At 35.2% G+C, this 22,506-nt stretch overlaps 1 protein-coding gene across 4 annotated transcripts in view; it reads left to right on the top strand.

The window, feature by feature from the left end:
• LOC123540709 (uncharacterized) overlaps positions 1-22,506 on the top strand; it is a 44,538-nt gene that overhangs the window by 3,290 nt on the left and 18,742 nt on the right. For 2 of the 4 annotated variants that reach the window (XM_045325947.2, XM_045325948.2), the window contains exons 2-5: positions 10,236-11,386; positions 15,282-15,410; positions 16,459-16,647; positions 19,140-19,238. In XM_045325947.2, the coding sequence (XP_045181882.2) occupies positions 10,264-11,386; positions 15,282-15,410; positions 16,459-16,647; positions 19,140-19,238 (1,540 nt within the window). In that variant the 5' untranslated portion in view covers positions 10,236-10,263. Of the gene's footprint in view, positions 1-9,756; positions 9,786-9,991; positions 10,108-10,235; positions 11,387-15,281; positions 15,411-16,458; positions 16,648-19,139; positions 19,239-22,506 lie in introns of those variants that run through there. The other 2 variants (XM_045325950.2, XM_045325949.2) reach the window with 2 other exon arrangements.

Here is a 22,506-nt window from a genome sequence, read left to right as displayed (position 1 = left end):
TAGAATGGAAGTTTGGTCATATTATGAACATTAGAATATGAGTTTTTGTTTCTAAACCATCTTAAAAATGCCAAATCAAGAAAAAAAGATGGTGCATCGGGAATCGATCCCAGGCTGCGGTGGGAATAAAAACTTTTCCGCTATCTTTACCAATACCACCATGGAGGAATATATGTAATAATGTTCAGAAAGACAATCAAATATGGGAATTTATAATTAAGGCAGTGTACCTTGAGTAAATTGTTACAAACCCTTTTTGATTTTCATCATAAAAACAACTACATTGTAATTCTCATGTGTTTCCATAACATAAAGTCTGTCAGTAATTAAGTTTCAAAGCATTATTAACTTAATTTAAGAAATATAACATTAATTTCCTGATTGCTATTTTTCTTCTTTTTTGTTGTCATACGATCTGGAGGCCAGTGCCTTTATTAAACTGGTTAATTCCCTGCAAGCTCTGACTCCTATTAATAATTGATAAGGATATTTTTTCATCTACATGTATCAAGTAATTAATGCCAAGTGCTTTGTATAAAGTTCATAATCCAGTGTGTATTTCATTGCGTTTCTTGTTAGCTTGACTACATATACGAGAGCTATGGAGAGCTATCCTACTTGCCCTTTCGCATCCACACCTTGGTTAAAGTTTTGATGCACTTTCTCTTTTTTCACTTTAATTAATTGATGGATGCTTCAAACTTAAAATAGTTATTCCTCATTATCACCCACATCATCTGGCACAAGGGCAATAACTCTTGCACCAATATTTTATGACTTTGTATCATTCCCCCATTTAAGCTTGACTATTCAAAGAATAGTCTAGCTATTCTACTCACCCTGGCATCGTTGTCGGCGTCACACCTTGGTTGAAGTTGCATGCAAGTACATATGGCTATCATTTAACGGCATATAGCTTTGAAACTTATTTTTTCTTTTTCTAGGTCAATTACCAACCTCACTGGGTCAAGTCCCATAACTCTTGACATGTTTTTTTGCCAAATTATGCCCCCTTTTGGACTTAGAAGATCCTGGTTAAAGTTTCACATGCAAGTTACTATCTCTAAAACTAATGCAGATATTGAATTGAAACTTCACATGTGTCTAGGTGATAGCATCAACACGGTGGGGAAACCACGTGACTAACTTGGGTAACGTGCACGTAAAAGTGCTAAAAATAGGCCCGCTTCAGGTATGTTTTTTCACTATAACTTTTTTGATCCGCAATTGTTTTAAACGAGATAACGTGTATAAACCCCGCAATAAAAAGCTCTTTCAACGGATATATGTAACTTGATGAAACTCCCTCCCGTTTTTAGCTCACCTGAGCACGAAGTGCTCAAAGGTGAGCTTTAGTGATCACCCTGTGTCCGGCGTCCGTCGTCGTCCGTCCGTCCGTCCGTCCGTCGTCAACAATTTGACTGTTAACACTCTAGAGGTCACATTTTTGACCCAATCTTAATGAAACTTGGTCAAATGTTACCCCAATAAAATCTTGGACGAGTTCGATATTGGGTCATCTGGGGGCAAAAACTAGTCATCCAGGTCAAATCCCAAAAGGGAAAAACTTGTTAACAAATCAGAGTCACATTTTTGGCCAACTTAATGAAACTTGGGCAAATGTTACCCTCAATAAAATCTTGGACAGTTCGATATTTAAATCATCTGGGGTCAAAAACTAGGTCATCAGGTCAAATCAAAGAAAAGCTTTTTAACACTCTAGAGGTCACATTTTTGGGCCCCAATCTTAATGAAACTTGGTCAGGATGTTACCCTCAATAAAATCTTGGACAGTTTGAATATTGGGTCATCTGGGGTCAAAACTAGGCACCAGGGCAAATCAAAGAAAAAACTTGTTAAAAACTCTAGAGGTCACATTTTGGCCCAATCTTAATGAAACTGGTCAGAATGGTACCCTTAATAAAACTTGGACGAGTTCGATATTTTGGGTTTTCTGGATCATAAACTAGGCCCCCAGGTCAAATCAAAGGAAAAGCTTGTTAACACTGTTAAGCCGCATTTTTGACTGTAAACTTCATGAAACTTGGGCAGATTGTTAATATTGATGATCTTAAGGTCCATTTGAATCTGGGGCATGTAGGATAAAAAACTAGGGCACCAAGCCAAATCAAATGAAAAGCAGTTTACACTAGAGGGCCCCATTATGACCATACCTTAATGAAACTTGGTCAAATCTGATGATCTATAGCTCAAGTTCAAATCTGGGTTAGGGGGGGTCAAAAAATAGTCACTATCAATCAAAGGGAAAAACTTGTTAACCACTCTAGAGCCACATTTATGACTATATCTTCAGAAACTTAGTCAGAATGTTAAACTTGATGATCTTTAGGGAATTTTGAATCTGGGCCCATGTCGGGTCAAAAACTAGGTCCCCGGGGTCAAATCAAAGGAAAGCTAATTAACACTGTAGGGGCCACGTTTGACCATATCTTAATGAAACTTGGTCAGAAGTTAATCTTGATAATCTTTAGGTCAATTTAAATCTGGGCAATGGAGTCAAAAACTAGGTCACTAGGTCATATCAAGGAAAAGCTTTTTAAACACTCTAGAGGCCACATTTTTGACTATACTTCATGAAACTTAGTCAGAATGTTAAACTGATGGTTTTTAGTCAAGTTCGAATCTGGGTCATGCGGCCCAAAAACGGTCACGGGGTCAAATAAAAGGAATAGGTCAAGTTTAAATCTGGTCAGTTGTGTTAAAAAACAGGTCACTGGGTCAAATCAAAGGAAAAGCTTGTTAAACCTAGAGGCCAATTTATGACTGTATCTTCATGAAACTTAATCAAATGTTAATTTTGATGATCTTTAGGTCAAGTTTGAATCTGGGTCATGTGGGGGCAAAAACTAGTCACCGGGTCAAATCAAAGGAAAGCTAGTTAACACTTTAGAGGCTAAAATTTATGACCATATCTTAATGAAACTTGGTCAGAAGTTGATCTTGATGATCTTTAGGTCATAGGTCAGTGAGCGTACAGGCCTTCATGGCCCTTTTGTTATGTAATCCTTGCCCAACCGATTCAAAAAGATCAAAATATTTTGGTAACGAACACGTCTGTTCACAAGTTACCACCTACACAGATTCGGCAGGGTTTTTTCCCGCTGGGAATTTAGGTTTAAAATAAAGCTTGCATTGTCCAAAGTCCTGTACCCAAATAATTAACATGACTATTCAGGAATATTAAAATACCGTAAGACAAAGGGTGCGTAACGTACACGTCGCGGTTTTTTCCAGAGGGTAACGTACACGTCAAAGACTATTTATCATGCATTTAACCATCTTGTCTTTAATTGACTAAAATTGTTAACATTTTGACATTGTTAAAAAGATGCAGATGCTGGAATAGGCTTTTTTCTTTGGGTAGGTTAGTATATACAGAAATGCTACATGAAAATGAGTAGCGTGGGTCCTTATCCTAGCTTGGAAATAATACACGTTTACAGCTCTTGTGTACTATACATAAATAGTAAAATGATAAAATTTTGAAATTATTTTTGCTCTAAATCCATCATATGCACAACTGACCATGTATCTTTGAGTAAAAAAGTTGACAGCTGATTACGGGTGATGGAAGCCTAGATTTGTTCATTCCAGTAACGATAGTTATTTAGTTGTCCGCACCATATGATTCTGGCTTTTGAAAGAGACGTATAAATACGCATTAGTATAATTGTTGCCCGAGATAACAGCAGTAAAACTGTTATCTATTTAATAGCAGGGAGAATGAATATATTTGCAATGAGTGCAAATGTCTTTTCGGAGAAAAAGTAATTTAAAGGCGCACGAGAAGAGACATAGTGGAGCGTGAACCTACCACTTTTGGAAAAACTTTTTTGACAACCCATTTCTAAAAATAACAACAGAAAAAAAACTTTTACTTTTCTTTTTGACATGTTTATATTTTGCTTATCATTGATTTACTTGGTTTCCCATACAAGTTTCTTATACACACAGAGGGGTAATTAAAAATGGTCAGTAAGAGTTATGATTCCTTATCACTGCACTATCTTTCACTGACCTGTATTAAATGTACAAAGTATCAAATCAACCCTTCATAGTTTTTGGCTTTTGCTTCAGTCAAGCTTTTGCTTTTCCTTTTCATGCATAAAGTGAGGGGATTCAAAAATGGGGTCAGCTAAGTAATGGTTCTTTGACACTGCACTTTGCTTCACTGACCTCTATCAATGTATCAAGTAACAAGGCAATCCTTTAATGGTTTTGACATTGGCCCCCGACAAGTTTTTATAGGGGGGTTATTCAAAAATAAGATCAGTTAGAGTTATGGTTCTTTGACACAGTACTTTCCTTTCATTGGACCTCTATTATGGCAAAGTTTCAAGTCAATCCTTTAAAATAATTTCGACTTGGGCTTTAGACCAGCTTCTATATAACATAAGGGAGTAAAATTTAAAAATGTGACCATTACACTGCGCTTTCCTCTGTCAGTGTGTAAAGTATCTTCAAATTCTTCAAATAGTTTTTGACTTGGCTCTGGACAAGTCTTTTTATAAGGATAAGGAGAGATAATTGAAAAATGGGACCACCTAAGTTAAAGTTCTTTGATACTGCACACCCTCTCACTGTGTTCGATCATTGTAAGAAGTAACAAATTAGCACCTTTATTATTTCTTGATTATGCCCGGACAAGAAGCGTGACGGACGCCAGCCGTCGCCAACGGACAGACAAACGGGCGACGGAAAAGTGATTTCCTATATGTCGCAGCTACTTTGTATAGGGGACACAAAATCTGTCTAAGTCAACTGTACTTGGTTAAAAAAAAATCAATTTTTTTTCGACATTTCTAACTTTTTTTGCGATCCAATATACTTAGTTTAGTTTTTAAAAGTTAATTGTAATAGTACTTGATTAGCAAAATTTAGGTCTATACTGATTGTTGTTTCATTAAGGAGTCTAAACAATAACTAGCTGACCAACAAACTGTCACTAACCCACAGAAAGAAAAACAATTTCTCCCACACATTAAAAAGACAACGTGTTTATATTATTGGCTGATTGTTATGGTCCCATGCATGATAGAAAATCAAACAGTTTGTCAAAGATCAAAAAGGTGCATGCTGTCATATTAAACAAAAAAATTTTCTGTATTGTAACTTTTAATAAAGAAAAATCATGGTTATCAAGCATGCTATCGTTCTAGTTATCGTTCAAATTTATACTAATTCCAGCAAACTTTTTAACAATATAAAAAATGTTTACAGTTCAACGGTCATCAAGAAGATTTGAACATATGGATTTATTAAACCCTGCTGACAGACAGAACTACATGTTTATTCCCCGAAACCTAATTAACTTTTGATAGTTGGAGAAAAGAAAAAGTCGACATTTAAAATGGCAACTGCTAACAATGTCTACTTGTCAAATAACAAACACGATTAGACCATAAAATTCCAAATGCTATTCATTTTCACTGTAGCAAATTTTTGTATATACTAACCTACCGAAAAAAAACAGCCTGTTCCCAGTCATTTAAAGACAAAGTTGTTTCTACATGCATGATAAATAGTTTTTGACGTGTACTTACCCTCTGGGAAAATGACGTGTACGTCACCTCCTGAAAAACCGGAACGTGTACGTTACCGCAACCCTTTTGTCTTACGATATCTTTAATATTCCTGAATATCCCTGTTAAATATTTGGTACAGGACTTGGACAATGACAACTTTTATTTTAAACCTAAATTCCAGCGAAAATTCTCTGCAGAATCTGTGCTAGGTGCGTAACTTGAACAGACTGTTCGTTACCAAAATATTTGCATCTTTCGGATCGGTGGGCAAGGATTACGTAAAAACAGGAGGGAGTTATCAAGTTACATATATCCGTTGAAAGAGCTTTTTATTGCGGGGTTTATGCATGTTATCTCGTTTAAAACAATTGCGGATCAAAAAAGTTATAGTGAAAAAACATACCTGAAGCGGGCCTATTTTTAGCACTTTTGCGTGCACGTTATCCGATTTAGTCACGTGGTTTCCCCACCGTGATCAAGTCCCATAACTCTGACATGTATTTTAGCCAAATTATGCCCCCTTTTGGACTTAGAAAATCTTGGTTAAAGTTTTGCATGCAAGTACATATACTTAAAGGCATATAATTTGAAACTTATTTTTTCTTTTTCTAGGTCAATTACAAAATACTTAAAGGCATATAATTTGAAACTTATTTTTTCTTTTTTTAGGTCAGTTACAAACCTCAGATATTAAATTGAAACTTCACATGATGTTCGATGTTCGACATCATCTCCTACATCATATGACACAAGGGTCATAAGTCTGGCACCAGTATTTCGTGAATTATGCCCCCCTTTTACATAAAATTTCAGGCTTAAAGTTTTTATGCACTTTCACTCTATATCTGTTATTTCCAAACAGATTCGATTCAAACTTAGTTGTAGCACATCATCACCAACATCATATGGGTGGACGGATAGCTCAGTGGTTTGCACACTGGCCTTCCAATCCTGAGTTTAGGGGTTCGATCCCCGGCAGCTACTCGGGAATTTTCAGTGTTTTCCACCCAACTAGAGGTGTACTGGTCAGGAACCCAGGCAATCCTTGCATGTATCAGTGCTATACACTGGGCACGTTAAAGAACCAGGCTGTCTATTCGCAACGAGCTAGGCTAAGTTAGCCGGACAAGCCTGTATCTGATTTCTGATCTCTCTGTCGTGGGGGCTTTGTCTCACTCTGTCCCTCTGGTCAGATCTCTCTGTGTCTGTATTAGTAGAGGATGAATTATGCACCCTGTGTGGCTGCATTTGAACTATGTAAAGCGCCTTTGAACGTGAAAATGATCATGAAAAGGGCGCTATATAAATCTGGTATATATATATAGAGAGAGAGAGAGAGAGAGAGAGAGAGAGAGAAAAAAACAACAACATTATATATATGACACAAGGGCCATAACTCTGGCACCAATATTTTATTAATTTTGCCCCCTTTTTACTTAAATTTCAGGTTAATGTTGGTGCTCTTTCACTTAATCTGTTATTAGTTAATGAATTTGATTCAAACTGAAAAAAGTTCTTCCACATTGTTATCCTCATCATATGACACAAGATCCATAATTTTGGCTTGTTAATAACTCTCTCAATATGACTTTGAACCACTCTTCCATAAGCTGAGTCTGCATACTGATTACTTAAACTTTTAATTACAGCAGGGCACTACACAACTTTTTGGGACAGGTACCCATACCCTCAGGAAGGGGAATTTTTCGTCATTTTAAGACAAAAAGAGGAAGTTTTTAGCGATATATATGTTACTACTTTTTACACTTACTAATACTGTTTTTAGTCATTTCTAACTAACGTAACTATATTGCAGTAGTTCCCTTCCTTAGAGGCACTAAAATATAACTTGAAAGAGAGTTCATATCTAGTTATGTCATTATTATCAGGGGAATTTTCTTCTGAGAAAGGGGGAAAAACATATTATTTTATGAGGGGAATGGGGCCCATATTCGGCCCCAAAAACGGGCAAACGAGTGCCCTGTATTACATCTGTGGCTCTTGGTGAATTTCATTGGCTGAAGTAGACAGAGCTAAGGTACTGCATTCAGTGCTTTGCCAGTAAATAACTTGCTGTATTTGCTCCAGTGTCTGTGATACTCAGAGTTAGTTCAGGCATACTCCCAGATAAAGTGTCACAGAAGCTAGTGATTAAATCATAACTATAGAACAATATCTTGGCTTTGCTGTCAATTTTAGGTTAAACTTTGTACAGTCAAAATGTTTCATATTCATGAAAATGAAAAAAATAACTTAAAGGTAACAGGCATTTAAAGCAAATTTGTCATTACAAGTATATTATCATCTGTATGTAGTAGCTTAGCGTAGCATTACTGTACACTGATACATAAACATATCTTCTGACTGAACAGTTTAAAACTTCTGCTTGAATAAATTAAAAATATATTGCTTTTCCTTATCATTTATTTTATACTGGCAGTAAAAGCTACTGGTTGGCAGGCCATCTTTTCTTTCCCATAAGGAGAAATGTTTAGTTACTTAACCTCTTTGCAGCAACAGTCTCATTACAACAAAATCATTAGTCTTCCCACTGGTGACCATTCTAAACTTAACTGACCTCTAACATTCTGGTTAGGAGCCAGGAAGACACACACATATTAAGGATGGCCTAGAAATGTGGACTGTTCTGACGTCCCCTCCCCTACAAGTGGCCGAAATATCCCAGTCGCGAATAGTATGTTTGTTTTCTCCAATTTTAAAGATAAAATTTCCAAGTGAGCGTTAACTTTTTTCCCTTTTTCAGCTATGACTATCCCAAGTCCTATGAAAAATTAAACATTTGAAACACACAGCAGTATGCTAATGTAAAGTATTACTGAACCAGTTTTGTCTTTTTTATGATAATTTTTCCTAGTTGCAAAAGCCCCGACCCCAATTACCAAAGCAATGGGGAAAAACACTGCCTACTCACAACTTAAGTCAGCCTGGTCCATTTTAAAATTCATGATATTTTTTAAAACCAGAAATTATTTTCATTACGAAAATTAGGTAGAAGTTTCAAGATTGACCCTTTAAGGAGGTTTCACAGGAAAACTATTAATTTGTTGTTTTGTTTAATGTAATACATGTATAGACATACATGTATATAAGGATATACTACAGACAGGACTAGGATAGTCTTTTTTTACATTTTGGTTAAATTATTTTTAATACTTTTAGATCATAATTTTTATCAAATTCATTGTCCCAAGAAGACACAACGAAATGTGCTAAGAAACTGCGTGCACACCATCAAGAAGATATTAAAACCTTCTATCTTCTTGACAATGAAAGCAACGAGTACTACTAATTAAGAGGCCTCTGTTTTCAGTGACATGGCAACGATTTGAATAAACACTATTTCATTTAAAGTCGTTCTGGTCCTCCGCATCTGATTTAAGTGAAGAAGTTGTCAGTTACTTGTGGATGTAAAGTCAAAACAAGTATAGAACCCAGGAAACTGACACTACAACTCTTAATCAGTTATCTGTTATAATCCCCAACCCTTGAGCTATATAAAACTGTCGTCTTTTTTCCTATCGTGATTGTGCGTGAAATAACTTTAAAGGGTGTTTCCCTCTCTAAAAAGTGTTATAATTATTATAGGTTTTTTCACACAAGATACATATTTTCAGTTATAAATGGAAAGAATGCCATTAAAGAATGTAAGTATCACACAGGTAAACTTTATCTGAAATGTTTGTCATAAATTAACACTATTGATAATTTTGTTCTATTGACAAAAATATCTGCCAGTATAGTGTGTTCCTTTACCTTTACATATGGTAATTTGTAAAAAATGGTAAAATGATTATTAGTCACTGTTACTGAAATATAGTGTAATAAGATAAAATCAAATTACTGTGTTTCATCTATATTTTGCCTGACTAAATATAACCCTGATGGAGGTCTTAGCAGACCGTAACTAATAGATCAAATAATAAATAGTCTATTAACCACCCGGTGTTTGATGTTTTGTTGTTCCCTCCTTTGCTTTTTCATTTGTTTAAATATAACCCTGTTATGAAATTTGATGATCTTTATATCCTTTTACTATTTTTAGCCCATAATTGTCTCTTTAATGGTAACTCTCTCATGCATAACATTACGTCTTACAGTACTTACTGACATAGACATTCAAGCAGAAAATTGTCAACTTACTGGTTGCATTATGTTTTAACAATCATATCTCTTTGTGATCTTGAAGTTGCCATTCTTTACTAGTCTGTAGCAGTAAAAGTAAAAAGTTTTGTTTTAGAAAGTGTTTTTTTACAAGTTTTACAATTCAGTAGTTATTGTAGTACTTTAACCAATAACATTTAAAAGTATTTATGGCTAAATAATTTGGTTGTAAAAAACTTTGAAAATTACTTTCAGTAGTTTTCTTGAAGGTCAATTTGGTATTCATATTTAAATTCATGTTTGTTGTGAAATTTGTTAAAGAAGGAAGTTCAACAGACTGTTACTAAATTTCAAGTGAAGCTGTAAATTAAATGTTGATTTTTTCTTCAACATTCACTTTCCTACATGGATTAGCTATTTAACATTCCAGATGTGGAGGGTTAGTTTATTGTGTATGACTGAACATCAGGAAAACTACATTTTGACTTACATCTCAAATATACCTTTAAATAAAAGAAATATGTATATTTTTTTTTGCATAAAACTTGTATTTTTCTTTGTTTTCAGAGCATGTTAAACTGACTGTCGGCCTACCATGACAGAGGAAGTACTAACGCACAAGCCAACTAGATCTGCAACAAAATATGTGAATGAAGCATTCAGTTTTCTCAATTTGGAAGATGTAGATGATACTATTACTAACAATGAAGTGGTTCAACAGAACCCTTTATACATTTCAAAAGATCTACATACTGCAAAAGAGGATAACTTTGCAGAAACTAATGGGAGTATAGATACGGTTAAAAAAGAAAATGAGGGAGTGAAGACTGAAACAGTTAAAGAGTTAGATAGTAGAGTGAAAAATGAAACGCAAGAAGAGTTTAGAATAATAACTTCAGTAGAAGATAGTACAGAAGTAATTGTTAATGGGGAAAACACTACAAAAATACTAAACCATGTTGATAGCAGTAAAGGGAATGGAGATGAATTTTCAATTGTGACTTTTGTAGAAGATGATAGAGGTTTAAAAAGAGGCCTGCAAGGAGAAACATTTGGTAAGATTGGGAGAGGACTGATTGAGATAAACCCAGTGTATGAAGTAACTGATTACATTGATGAAGTGATTAAGGACAGTAATGAGGTGATACAAGACACTGGTGATGGTAAGACAGTGTCTGAAGATGCAGCTAGTGATAACAATGAGTCACAGGTTGAAACTGGACCTGATGATAGTAGTGTAACTGCAGTTGAAAGTAATGGAAATGAAAGATTATCTGTTGTAATTGATAATGAAGTAGTGGAACTAAGAACACACTCTCCCAATGAGATCATATCAAGGCAGTCAAGACAACCAACTTGGAGGAAAAACCAACACTTTGTGAGTGAAGCATTTGACTTTCTTAAGGAAATTGACACTGATGACATTGATGCTGTTAGAGACAGTGTTCTGATTAATGGTTTCAATGTCAAAAGTTGCAGTGAATGTGGCCAGACATTGACACCAAATGAGAAAGTAACAGTAGATGACAAGGGGCAATCACTCTGCAAACATTGTGATACAAAACACACTGAATCAGGGGAAGTAAATGGAGGAATTGCTGAAACAGATGAGATTGGAGACTTGCCTGATTCTAAACCAGGACTAATGAGGAAAAGGAGATTGGTTCAACAGAGTAACACTGGAGATGATGATGGGAATTCATCAGATGAAGACAAAGGTATATATTTGTTTGTTGAGCCCATCAGGAATTTTACTTCTTTGTACATGTACCATACACAGTCTCTTATCCCTGACAGTTATTCAGTAAATATGATTGTTTGTTTGAGACCTTTTGAAAAAAGGCAGTTAGGCACTTGATTGCAAATAATATTCCTGTTTGCATTTTCAGTCCATGATTAGGGATGGAGTGTTTGCCAAATGAATGCTGTGTATATTATTAGCTTGTGTCGGTGTGGAGATATATTTCCTGGAGCCCTCCTTTATAGAAATTATTAGTGGGCAGATGGGTATTTTAGCTGAGTGTACTGTGTGGCATGTTTTAGGTGCAGATATCTTGTGTATTTATTTAATCTAGTCCAGATTCACTATAAACTGGTATACATTTCATTTTACTTAAAAGACATGTTAAGGCAATGGAAAACAGCAGGAAGCATTTTAACTGTTTTATATGTATCATTTACGTGTGTGATAAAAATAGCTTTATAATGGCATGTAATTGTATATAAGGCGACCATTACAATACAAAAGAATCTTGTGTCATTACAATACGCCCATATAAATCTGCCTTATCTGTATTGAAGGAGAACTGATTTATCACAGTCTGTATCTATAGAATAAATTAGATTTATGAAATAATAGTTAAATGCTTAAACTGATTAATCTGACTGTCTGTGTATTGATTTAAAAGTTTAATATCTTATTCCGCCCTAATCCTCAAAATATCCAGTCACACTGTCCTTCAGAAAATTTAGGACAGAAGGGGTAAATGTCTCATGCATTAACATTTGAGGCTAAATTTTGAGTAGTACTAATTTTATATTGGGTGGGGAAGGCGGCAAATAACGTGGCGGTGGGACCATTAATTTATGATATGTTTCAAATTCCAGATTGTTAATTCTGTATTCTAGAGGTTATAATGGGAGGTCTGGGTTACATAAATGGAAAAAGCTGTATAGTTTAGTACTTTCTAAATCTCTAAAGTTTTTTAGATTTAGTTTTAACAAACTACTTTACAAATAGTTTGAATATCTACAATATAGAGATGGTACCTAAGGCTACTTATTCAATGACAACAACAAATCAAGTGCAAAACTGAAGTGCATATCGCTTATCTCACACTAGCAATATTTTAACATAGCACCATGCAGTAAATACGGGAACTTTTGACAGCGACATCAGCTTCGTTGTTTTCGTGGATTAGCTAAAGAAAGGTGATTGTCATTTCTTTTTAACTAACACAACCATTTTATTTATACTAACATGACTAAAGAACGTCTGCATTATATTAACAAAAGTTTCTGTAAAGGCAGATTCCGCAAGGTAAATGCGATTCTGCATGCCTCAATATGCAAATTAGGTACATTTGTAAACACATGGTGCGAGTCATAAAAAGTGAAATAACTTCTTTCGGCAAAGTTTTTGGTATGATTTTGATGAGACCATCAGATAGAATATACACATTTATATCGTTCTGTTTTTAACTCATACATTTTGAGGCCTTGATTATTCTTGGCAAACGAATTTTGTAAAATGTTGAGGGATTTGATGTCGTAAAATTCATATCTATATAGTCATTTATATTTTTTCTCATGAGTAATGTTTTCTTTCCTATGATCATACCATACCTGTAAATTATCGGCAGTAATAAAAAGATATTGTCTTGGAATTAGTCTGTTCGAAAATAAAAGATAATGCTCAACTTTTTTGTTTGAATCATAGATCTTGAAGTATAAAACTATATATTTGGGAAACACATCCGAATCTATGCATACTTTGTTCAGATAACTAAATAGTCCTAGAAGAGTTATCTGTCACTGGCTTCACTTTTCCAAGTAGGACCAAATTTTTCTGGTTTAATACTGCCTTTCAGCATGAAAAATGAGGTATGAAAGTTAAACCATTGTACAGTTGAGGAACTCTGGTATTAAGCTTTCAACAGAAAGTAATATCAGATGCAATTTGAATTTTTAGGTACCATCTCTATACAATAGATGTGCAAATCCATTAATAAAACATGGTATTTAGTACCTAGAAATTCATTTCCATTTTAGTCTTTTTGAATGTTGATTTCTTATTTTTAAGCCAAACTCCTTGAATAATTATGGCCAATGCAAGTTAGCTGTTTCTGCAGTGGTTTCATATAGTTTGGTTTCAAGGTCAGCGATGTCTTTGTATCTTTTATAATGTTATTCAGCACAATAGTGGTTCTTACCTAAATAAGGCAAGGTAAATCATGCTGATTTTCCTAATCGGCAGACGAGTCTATAAATTGAATTCAGACGTCAAAATCAGACTATACTTGATGAATTGATACTATACTGTACTTTGGGATATTTTCGTGTCTGCAAATTTTCGCCCTTTTAACTCAAAATGTAGTGGTTTTATTTTGGCGTGTGTATTTTTCGCCATCTTACATAGGTGGCGAACATTTGCCCGAAAGTTTCATCAAAATCCAACAACATTACCGGCATTTCTGAAGAGTAGGCCTATCCAAGAGAGGTTACTTTTCTGCGATTATCCAACAACACAAACTGCGTAATGTGACTTTATTACGGTTTATCTGGTATATACATACTGAAATTTATTGCAAATTGTATTAAAATATAAAATCAATAAAATGCGTTAAAATGTGCATGAACGTCTAAAATTTCTTTTTGCCATACCGTCTCTCAATTTAAAAACATACAAGCACCAAATGAGGTGCTTCTCAAACAAAATGCTTATCTAAAACAGTAATTTCGATTTCTTTTTCTTTCGGTTGAAAATAAATGAGAATAGACATGTTTGTTTTCACACTTTGACAACCATATACAGTAAGTGTATCGAAATTCTAAGTGCCGATTACCAACTACACGTAATCAATAGGTTAAATAAAAACTGGTCAAGGTGAGAAGTCTCGGGTTTCATGTTTTTGTAACAATACAGGTAATACAAAAGCAATTATCCTTTCATACCCGATGTCAGGTATTTGCAATCGATAGTCAATGTAGATAAGCAGGTATTGTAGTGTTAACGTTTATATGGTTTCAAATTTTGGACATAGGTCTATTTTTGAGCGTTATATTTTCGCCACTTCATATGGGTGGCGAAATAGGCGAAAAATTAACTATGACGAATATATCCCAAAGTACGGTATTATGTAGATGCAAGCTAACAGATAAAGATACAAAATGGTCTTCAGCTTTTCTGAAATGACTTTTGATGGTAGTCAGGTACTTACATGACAGTACTGAGGACTGAATTCTGCATTTTCAGCATAATTACTGTTGATTAGTTTGGTTTTACTGGATTTTAAGTCACAGAAACACACTTTAGAGCTACAGTGTGACTTTTCATTGTGTTAATGGTGGGGAAAGGCTCCAGTTGAAAGTATTACCCCACTTGGCATTATTCCATTCTTTCATAAATAACTTGGTAGAATAATACAACTTTCTAACACCAACTTAGTGGATAGTTCAACCCAACAGTGTAGATCTAGAAGGGCCCACCCACTTAGCTCAATAGGGAGAGCACAGATCTACGGATCACGGGGTCATGAGTTCGAGCCCTGGGCGAGGCGTATGTTCTCCGTGAAGATTTGATAAAAGACATTGTGTCTAAAATCATTCGTCCTCCACCTCTGATTCATGTGGGGAAGTTGGCAGTTACTTGCGGAGAACAGGTTTGTTCTGGTACAGAATCCAGGAACACTGGTTAGGTTAACTGCCCGCCGTTAAATAACTGAAATACTGTTGAAAAACGGCGTTAAACCCAAAACAAACAAACATAAAGATCTAGAAGGGCAAGTGATTCAAAATTCGATGTATTCACCTGTGAGGTTTTGAAAATTTTGGATTAGAATATATACTTCCTGCTTGAGGTTACTGTAATAATCTATATTTTGTATTAATTAGGAGTGTATCGTGAGAGTTTTCGCAAGTCCACATGGTTGTATATTGGTGACAATGAAGAGATAAAGGAGAGTAGGAACCAGGCCAACTATATATCCCTGTCAAATCTTGGTGTAGATACCTGTGATACTGGTAAGATTATTTTGATTTGTTCAATCATTGATGTTCAAATGTACATGAATTTATGGGTCTGCATTTTGATCCCTCCACAAGCAATATGTTTTCAATGAAGATTTCAAGTAAGAAATGTGTGTTAACCCTTACCCTGCTAAATTTCTATAATGAACTTGTCCATCTCTCAATTTGGACACTACCATTAACTGTTAGAAGGGGTGCTTACCAAAAAGATATTGACTGAATGGCGAACAGTGCAGATCTTGATCAAACTGCATGGATGTGAAGGCTGATCATGATCTACACTATTCGCAAAGGCAGAATCAGTAGTGTCCAGCATGATAAGGGTTAAGTCATTTGTTCTCCACTACTGATTCTCTTTGTTCAATTTTGAGCAGTGTATAAGTTAATTTTGGAGAAGATGCCAGTACTGATACAGAATACAGGAACACTAAGGGTGAAACTGCAGTACATAAGTGACATACCAAGGATGTATTTGTGTCCTTGAATATAATGATAAGGAAAACAGTGTTAACCCTTACCCAGCTAAATTTATATAATGGACTTGTCCATCTTTCAATTTGGACAGTACCATTAACTGTTAAAAGGGGTGCTTACAAAAAAAGATACTGACTGAATGGTGAACAGTGCAGATCATGATCAGACTGCACAGATGTACAGGCTGATCATGATCTACACTGGTCGCAAAGGCAGAATCAATCGTGTCCAGCATGGTAAGGGTTAGTATCAAATAGTTCATATAACCTTGTTTATTGCATTTGATTGCAGAGTCAAGAGAGTGGGATTCATTGTCCAATTTGCTCTATTAATGATTCTGACCCAAACATTTGTCCCATATTTATATAGATCTGCATCTTCAGTATACGAGATATATTAAATACACTTTAAAATATCTTGTTACAAGCTTAATCTGTTTTGTGAAAACCAGTATGACATGAATCACAAAAAATCAAGTTAGTAAATACATAATTATGTGAATATATTTTTTACTCAGAATCCAAAGATGTGGTTTCTTTGTAATTCATGCATATATTTGTAATTACAGACAGTGTGTTTGGAGACAATGTTTCTCCTCTGTCACCCTTGCCAGACTTCAGTCAAATGCGTAATGACTCTATTGCAACTACGCTATCAGAACAAGAGTTCAGAAGTCAGTATAACTCTGTGTCAAGACGTTTTGTGAAGCGGGCTGACAGTCAACAGGAGTACAAGAGATTTACTACCAGAGGCTATGGTAGGTTTCATCATCTATATGCTGAACCTTCAATTTTAAACCAGTCACAAGACTTTGGCATTTGATTGGCTGTTTTTTAACTCTTCCCAGTTTTTGAATTCACCATTGAGTAGGTTACATTTTCAGACTGGTCTGCAAACTCAATTCTAAAAGGTATAGTATAACTAAATATTCTGCTCTCTACAGGTATATAAAAACCAAATGTCAAATTTTTATGCCTTTTTATCAAACCATCAGAATGTGTTGTATTGTCCCTGAGGGTGTTTTATGCTGAATATACATTTGTATATTATTGAAATGTAAATTAAGACTTGTCATAAATGTAAAAATTTGAAAATTAATTGATTAAGTGCAAAGTGTTTCACACAGTGTAAATTTATTAATGTGTCAAGATGATAAGCACTCATATTTAATTAAGCTTCTCTCTGTTGGTACAGTAAAACTTGTGTACAATGACCATGTACAAGAAGTCAAAACTGGCCTTTTTTGCAAATGGACTTTATTCACAGGTCATATCACACAGACAATGTTTAAATGGGAAATAACACAGGTAGTCTTTAGGGCCAGGTGGTCTAAATAGTGACAATTAAAAAACAAATTCTGAGAAATTTGTTTAAGTGATCTAAAATGTCAACCTTAGATTACTGCAGAATCATTACTGTTCATAGGGTACTAATTTTAGTGGATTTCACATTTGTATCAATCCATGGTATTAAATTCTGTCTCTCTTAAATCTTGAGGGCTTCGTAGATATAAAGTGTTTGGTCTTAACATCTCTGTCTATTTTAAATTTCTGCACTGTAACGATTTACCACCTTTAAGGATTTTCAAAACTTTGCACAAATGTTTACCATAATGTTACCACTTGCAGAATGTAAAGTTCAGTCACTTGTGTTCAAAGTCAAGGTGATATGGTGAGATCATAGGTCAGATAAGCAGTATTTCTTGTTTGCTGCACCTTTGAAGGGGATGACGTGTAAAAGTAACTTATTAGTCATATAAGGTCCGAGTTGTAGATCATTATGAGAAGATATGCAGAATGCAGCTTTAAGTCATGTTGGTTTAAGGTTAAAGCTGTACATTGAGATCAAAGGTCAGATGGGCAGTCCATTTCTTTTTTACTCCTTGAAGGATTTTGAAATAAAGTTGTGCCATAATCATGATAATGAGAGTGCATGTACATGCAGAATACAAGTATTTTTCACCCTTTTACTAAAATAGAGTGGGGAGATGGGCATTTTTCAAAAGCAGTCTTTAATTTCTCTAGTAGTTGTTTATTGTGTACTATTTAACAGGTACTTTTTGTGCCCGCCCCCCCCCCCCCCCCTCATGAGTGGTGGGGGCATATAGATTTGCTCTTGTCCGTCCTTCTGTCCGTCCGTCCTTCCGAGAATGTTGTGTCGCGCCTAGCTCCAAAAGTATTACACGTAGAGTCACAAAACTTTACAGGATTGTTGGTCAGCATGTGTAGTTGTACACCTGGGGTTTCGCATCCAGATTCTTTCAGTCGTATAGGAGTTATGGCCCCTGACTTTGTAAAAATTGGTCATTTTAGTGTTCTGTCACGCCTAGCTCCAAAGGTATTTGACATAGAGTCACAAAACTTTACAGGAATGTTGGTCAGCATGTATAGTTGTGCACCTGGGGTTTTGCGTTCGGATTCATTCAGTCATGTAGGAGTTCTGGCCCCTGACTTAGTAAAAAATTGGTCATTTTTATGTTGTGTCGCGTGTAGCTCCAAAAGTATTTGACCTAGAGTCACCAAAGTTTACAGGAATGTTGGTCAGCATGTGCAGTTGTGCACCTGGGATTTCGCATCCGGATTCATTCAGTCATGTAGGAGTTATGGCCCCTGACCTTGGAAAAAATTGTCATTTTAATGTTTTGTCGTGCGTAGCTCCGAAAATATTTTACCTACAGTCATTATTTCACTACACAAGACCAAACTTTTTGTCCAGACTTACTCAAAATAAAAAAAGTTTTTGAAACATATATGTTAAAATGTACTTGACCTAGAATCATAAAACATTAGAGGATTGTTTTATAGCCTATGAAGTGTTCTCTTTAGGATTTTACTCAGCTAGGCCAGAGTTATGGCCAACTAAGTGAAAAATACACATAAGGTTCTTAAAAGTTTGTGTTGCAAACATCTTAAAAATTGTTTAACCTGAGTCATTAAACCATGTTACAGTGGCAGGAGTTGGGGCACCTGTGTCCTATGGACACACATCTAGTTACAAGCTGCAAAATTTTATTACTTTTCACATCTAAATCAGTTTCATAAAAATTGGCCTTGTATAAAAATCAGTACCTAGGTTATTTATTTGCATATCTTTATTAATTTATAAAAAAGTCAACATATAAAATCAAATGTCTGTATTTACCTCAAATCTAAACTTTCACACCAAGGAAAAAACTGTTACAAGGTAGTCAGAAAAGTTTTGAGACTGAGAGTATACATTTCTTGTATTTGTTATTTATAACTGTTTCAGACAATTTGAAGTCAATTACCATTGAACGTGACTCTAGCGTTGAGTTTGGTATTCACATACTGGACAGTAGGCCGGCTGTTATATCTGGAATTGATGCAGGTAATTTCACTGAACTTTGTCTATCATAATCTTATGCTATGTGGTACCAGAGATCTTAAAACTTTTTGCCATTAAGGACTATGAAAACATTTTGAATACAGCTTTGTATTACAGAAAAAAATGAAATTTTACTTTTTAATTTTGTGAAAAAGCATATAAAACGTATTATAGAAAAGACACGGTGTATACCCATATCGGATCCCTCTCTGTAGAAAATGAAAAAGCGAATCCCTCTCTGTTCGCGTACAGGACACTCTCTGTGCTAAACAATGAACTCCAACGTCAGTCAGCTGGGAAAATCAAATTTTTCATCCTAAACACATTTTTGTGCATAAAAACATATGGCCCACGGAATGGTGTAGCTATATACCATTGCTTTTTTATCGTTACATTTGTTTTATCAGTTGACACAAGTCCAAACGAAGATGGAATGTAGCCGGAGGTACTGGCTTGGATGAAGATCGTTTTATATTTATGAAACTTATATATGATTTTCCTTGAATATAGCAAATATCTAGTACCTTAGATGTGAAGCCGTTAATCCTGTCTTATTTGTAAATACACAATATGTGGATATTTTCATCATATTTCCTTAAAAACGCTCTACTTTCGATTTCCTTAATGCACGGGATCCCTTTCAGTTGGTTCAGTTTTGTCTCACAAGAGCCCTCTTGACTCTCTACACATGGCACGGGAACCCTCTCGAACACAATTATTTTTCTATCGGCACAGGTGCCCTCTCAATTTAACTTTAATGTTAGGGTTATGAAATGGTGTTCGTATTTAAAAGCAAAACAATAATTATAGGTTATTAGTAGGGATGGGAACGAATATTCGAATATTCGAATATTCGAAAATCAGTCGAATATTCGAATATGAAAATCAGATTCGAATATTCGTAAATTATTGTATTTTTTTTTCCAAAAAAAGTATCATTGATTTTGGGCAATATGAGCATGCTAATTCTACAGAATAAAACCATGTCATGTTTGTTTATCGAGTATCAAAAGATGTCCAATTAAGAAGAAAATAGTTGGCAGGGCCATCGTTACGGATTAACAGTTTACAACAGGCGTCAATGTGTCAGATGCATGTCAAAAGATGTCCAGTTAACAAGACAATTACCTGGGTTCATCGCTACAGATTAACAGTTTGTATTAGGCGTGAATGTGATATCTTTTTTATCTTTTGTTCATTTTTATTGGCGCCTGTTTTATGTAACAAGTTGTAGAATTTTTTTTTTCGAAAACAATACCAAACTTGTAGATATTGCCGATCTTTTCACAATATTTTGTACGACGTTTCAGACCATCCGCAGAATCGGTTTTCATCCGCAATCGGCCGTATTCGAATTAAATTTTGAAGTACTTTATAATAAAATCAAGACATAGCATATGATTGATGCATAAGTTCATGTTGAAGGAGGTTTAAGTCTGCCTTACTTGCTTTTTACACGACGATTTTTACACGCCGATTGAAAAATTTCAAAATGGCGGCGGTAATACAACAGTGCGTCACGTGTTTAAATGGGACGACCTGCTATTTTTAAATAAAATTGCGACGGTCTAAATTATAACCGTTTTGATATTTTTGTATCATTTTGAAGCTAAAACACCGAATTAGTTAAATATGTTCATGATTATACTGACAGAATCGTGAAATAAAACGCTAGGATCGGCGGGTTTTGCTAGGTAGGATCGGGTTACCCGAAACAAACATTTGTTGGTCTTATTACGTACGATGATCCACGCTTTAAACAAATGAATACGTTGTGTATATGCCAATCACTTAATAAGAATTTAAAGCTTCCATTAAAATAAACCGAATATTCGAATATATTCGAATAAGGCAAACCGAATATTCGAATATTGATTTCAGTATTCGTTCCCATCCCTAGTTATTAGCTATGCACAAGTTTTGCAGCGGATGGGGGGTTTGTTATGATAAGTACAGATGTGTCGCTGAACCTTTTCAGACTAGCTATGCATGAATGGCCCCTCTTTGTAGCAAATCAAATTATACAGATTCGCGTTTAAAAGTTATTTGTGTATCACTAAGATATCTACGGAAGAGCATTTGTGCCAGGTGCGTTTTTTTCATTAATTCGAAATTTCGAGTTACTATCTTGTCCTTTTATCAGCAAAATTTGAACGTCCGTCCATCAGTCAAAGGCCAAAAATGTAATGGACGACTTTTGATTCTTCAAAGTGGAATCATCTATATACACATCCGTATATTGTACCGACATGTAGGGACTTGAACATATACTACAATACATCAATGTATGACCTACTATAGCATCTAAAGGTACTCCAGGTTTCAAACTGTATTCCTGATATATTCCCTCATTTACATGTGTAATATATTCATGTGTTAAGGGCTTGAACTAGGTCGAAAACCTTCCAGACATGGTCAAAATAGTGAAATATTCTAAGTTTGAATACTTCCCGGTCACCTCCTATTACCTCTCCTCAAAATCAAGGTCTGTCAAGGTGCTCAGTCTTGGTTAGACTCATAATTTCACTTTCATTTGGGTATGTCTTTATTGCATTGACATATGGGCTCAAACTAGGTCGGAAACCTTAAGCATGGTTTAGGCACCTGAGGTCTTCCTCCAACATTTAAGCTGAGAAGTCGCCTGTGTCGGTGCGACGTTACACCCAACAAAATCAATAAATAAAGAAACATTGTTTAAATAGAGATATTTTCTAGGAGCAAACGCTGCCATATGACCCTGTAAGGCTACCCAATGACTACACCAGGTACCTGATCTTGGCCAGGACCTATACATCAACGGAAGCAATAATTGTAGTTAGTAACTCGAAATTTCGACTTAGTAACTCGAAATCTCAACATAGTAACTCAAAATTTCAACTTAATAACTCGAAATTTCGAGTCAGAAACTAGAAATTTCGAGTTAATAAATGATATACACCTGGCACTAATGCGCTTCCGTAGGTATCAGTAAATTGATAATAAAATTTAAATATGAATGTTATGTGAAATTGCTGATTTATTTTCAATTTAAAAGCATATTAAGGGAAGTAAAACACCATGATCTATACCCTTAGAAACAGACGTTGTTTACAATAAGAATACCATCTCAAAATTCTAACAGTGAAGTTGAGGGTGCCGGTGCCGATAGAAATTTTTGTCGAAGAGTGTTCCCGTGCCAGGTGCAGAGTCAAGAGGGATCCTGTGAGACAAAATTGCACTGACTGAGAGGGATCCCGTGCATTAACGAAATCGAAAGTAGGGCGTTTTTAAG

The sequence above is a fragment of the Mercenaria mercenaria genome, chromosome 16 (genome assembly GCF_021730395.1).
Source record: "Mercenaria mercenaria strain notata chromosome 16, MADL_Memer_1, whole genome shotgun sequence".
Classification (NCBI taxonomy): Eukaryota; Metazoa; Mollusca; class Bivalvia; order Venerida; family Veneridae; genus Mercenaria; species Mercenaria mercenaria.
Note: the sequence above shows the minus strand (reverse complement) of the source record. Positions and strands in the feature narration are given on the sequence as shown.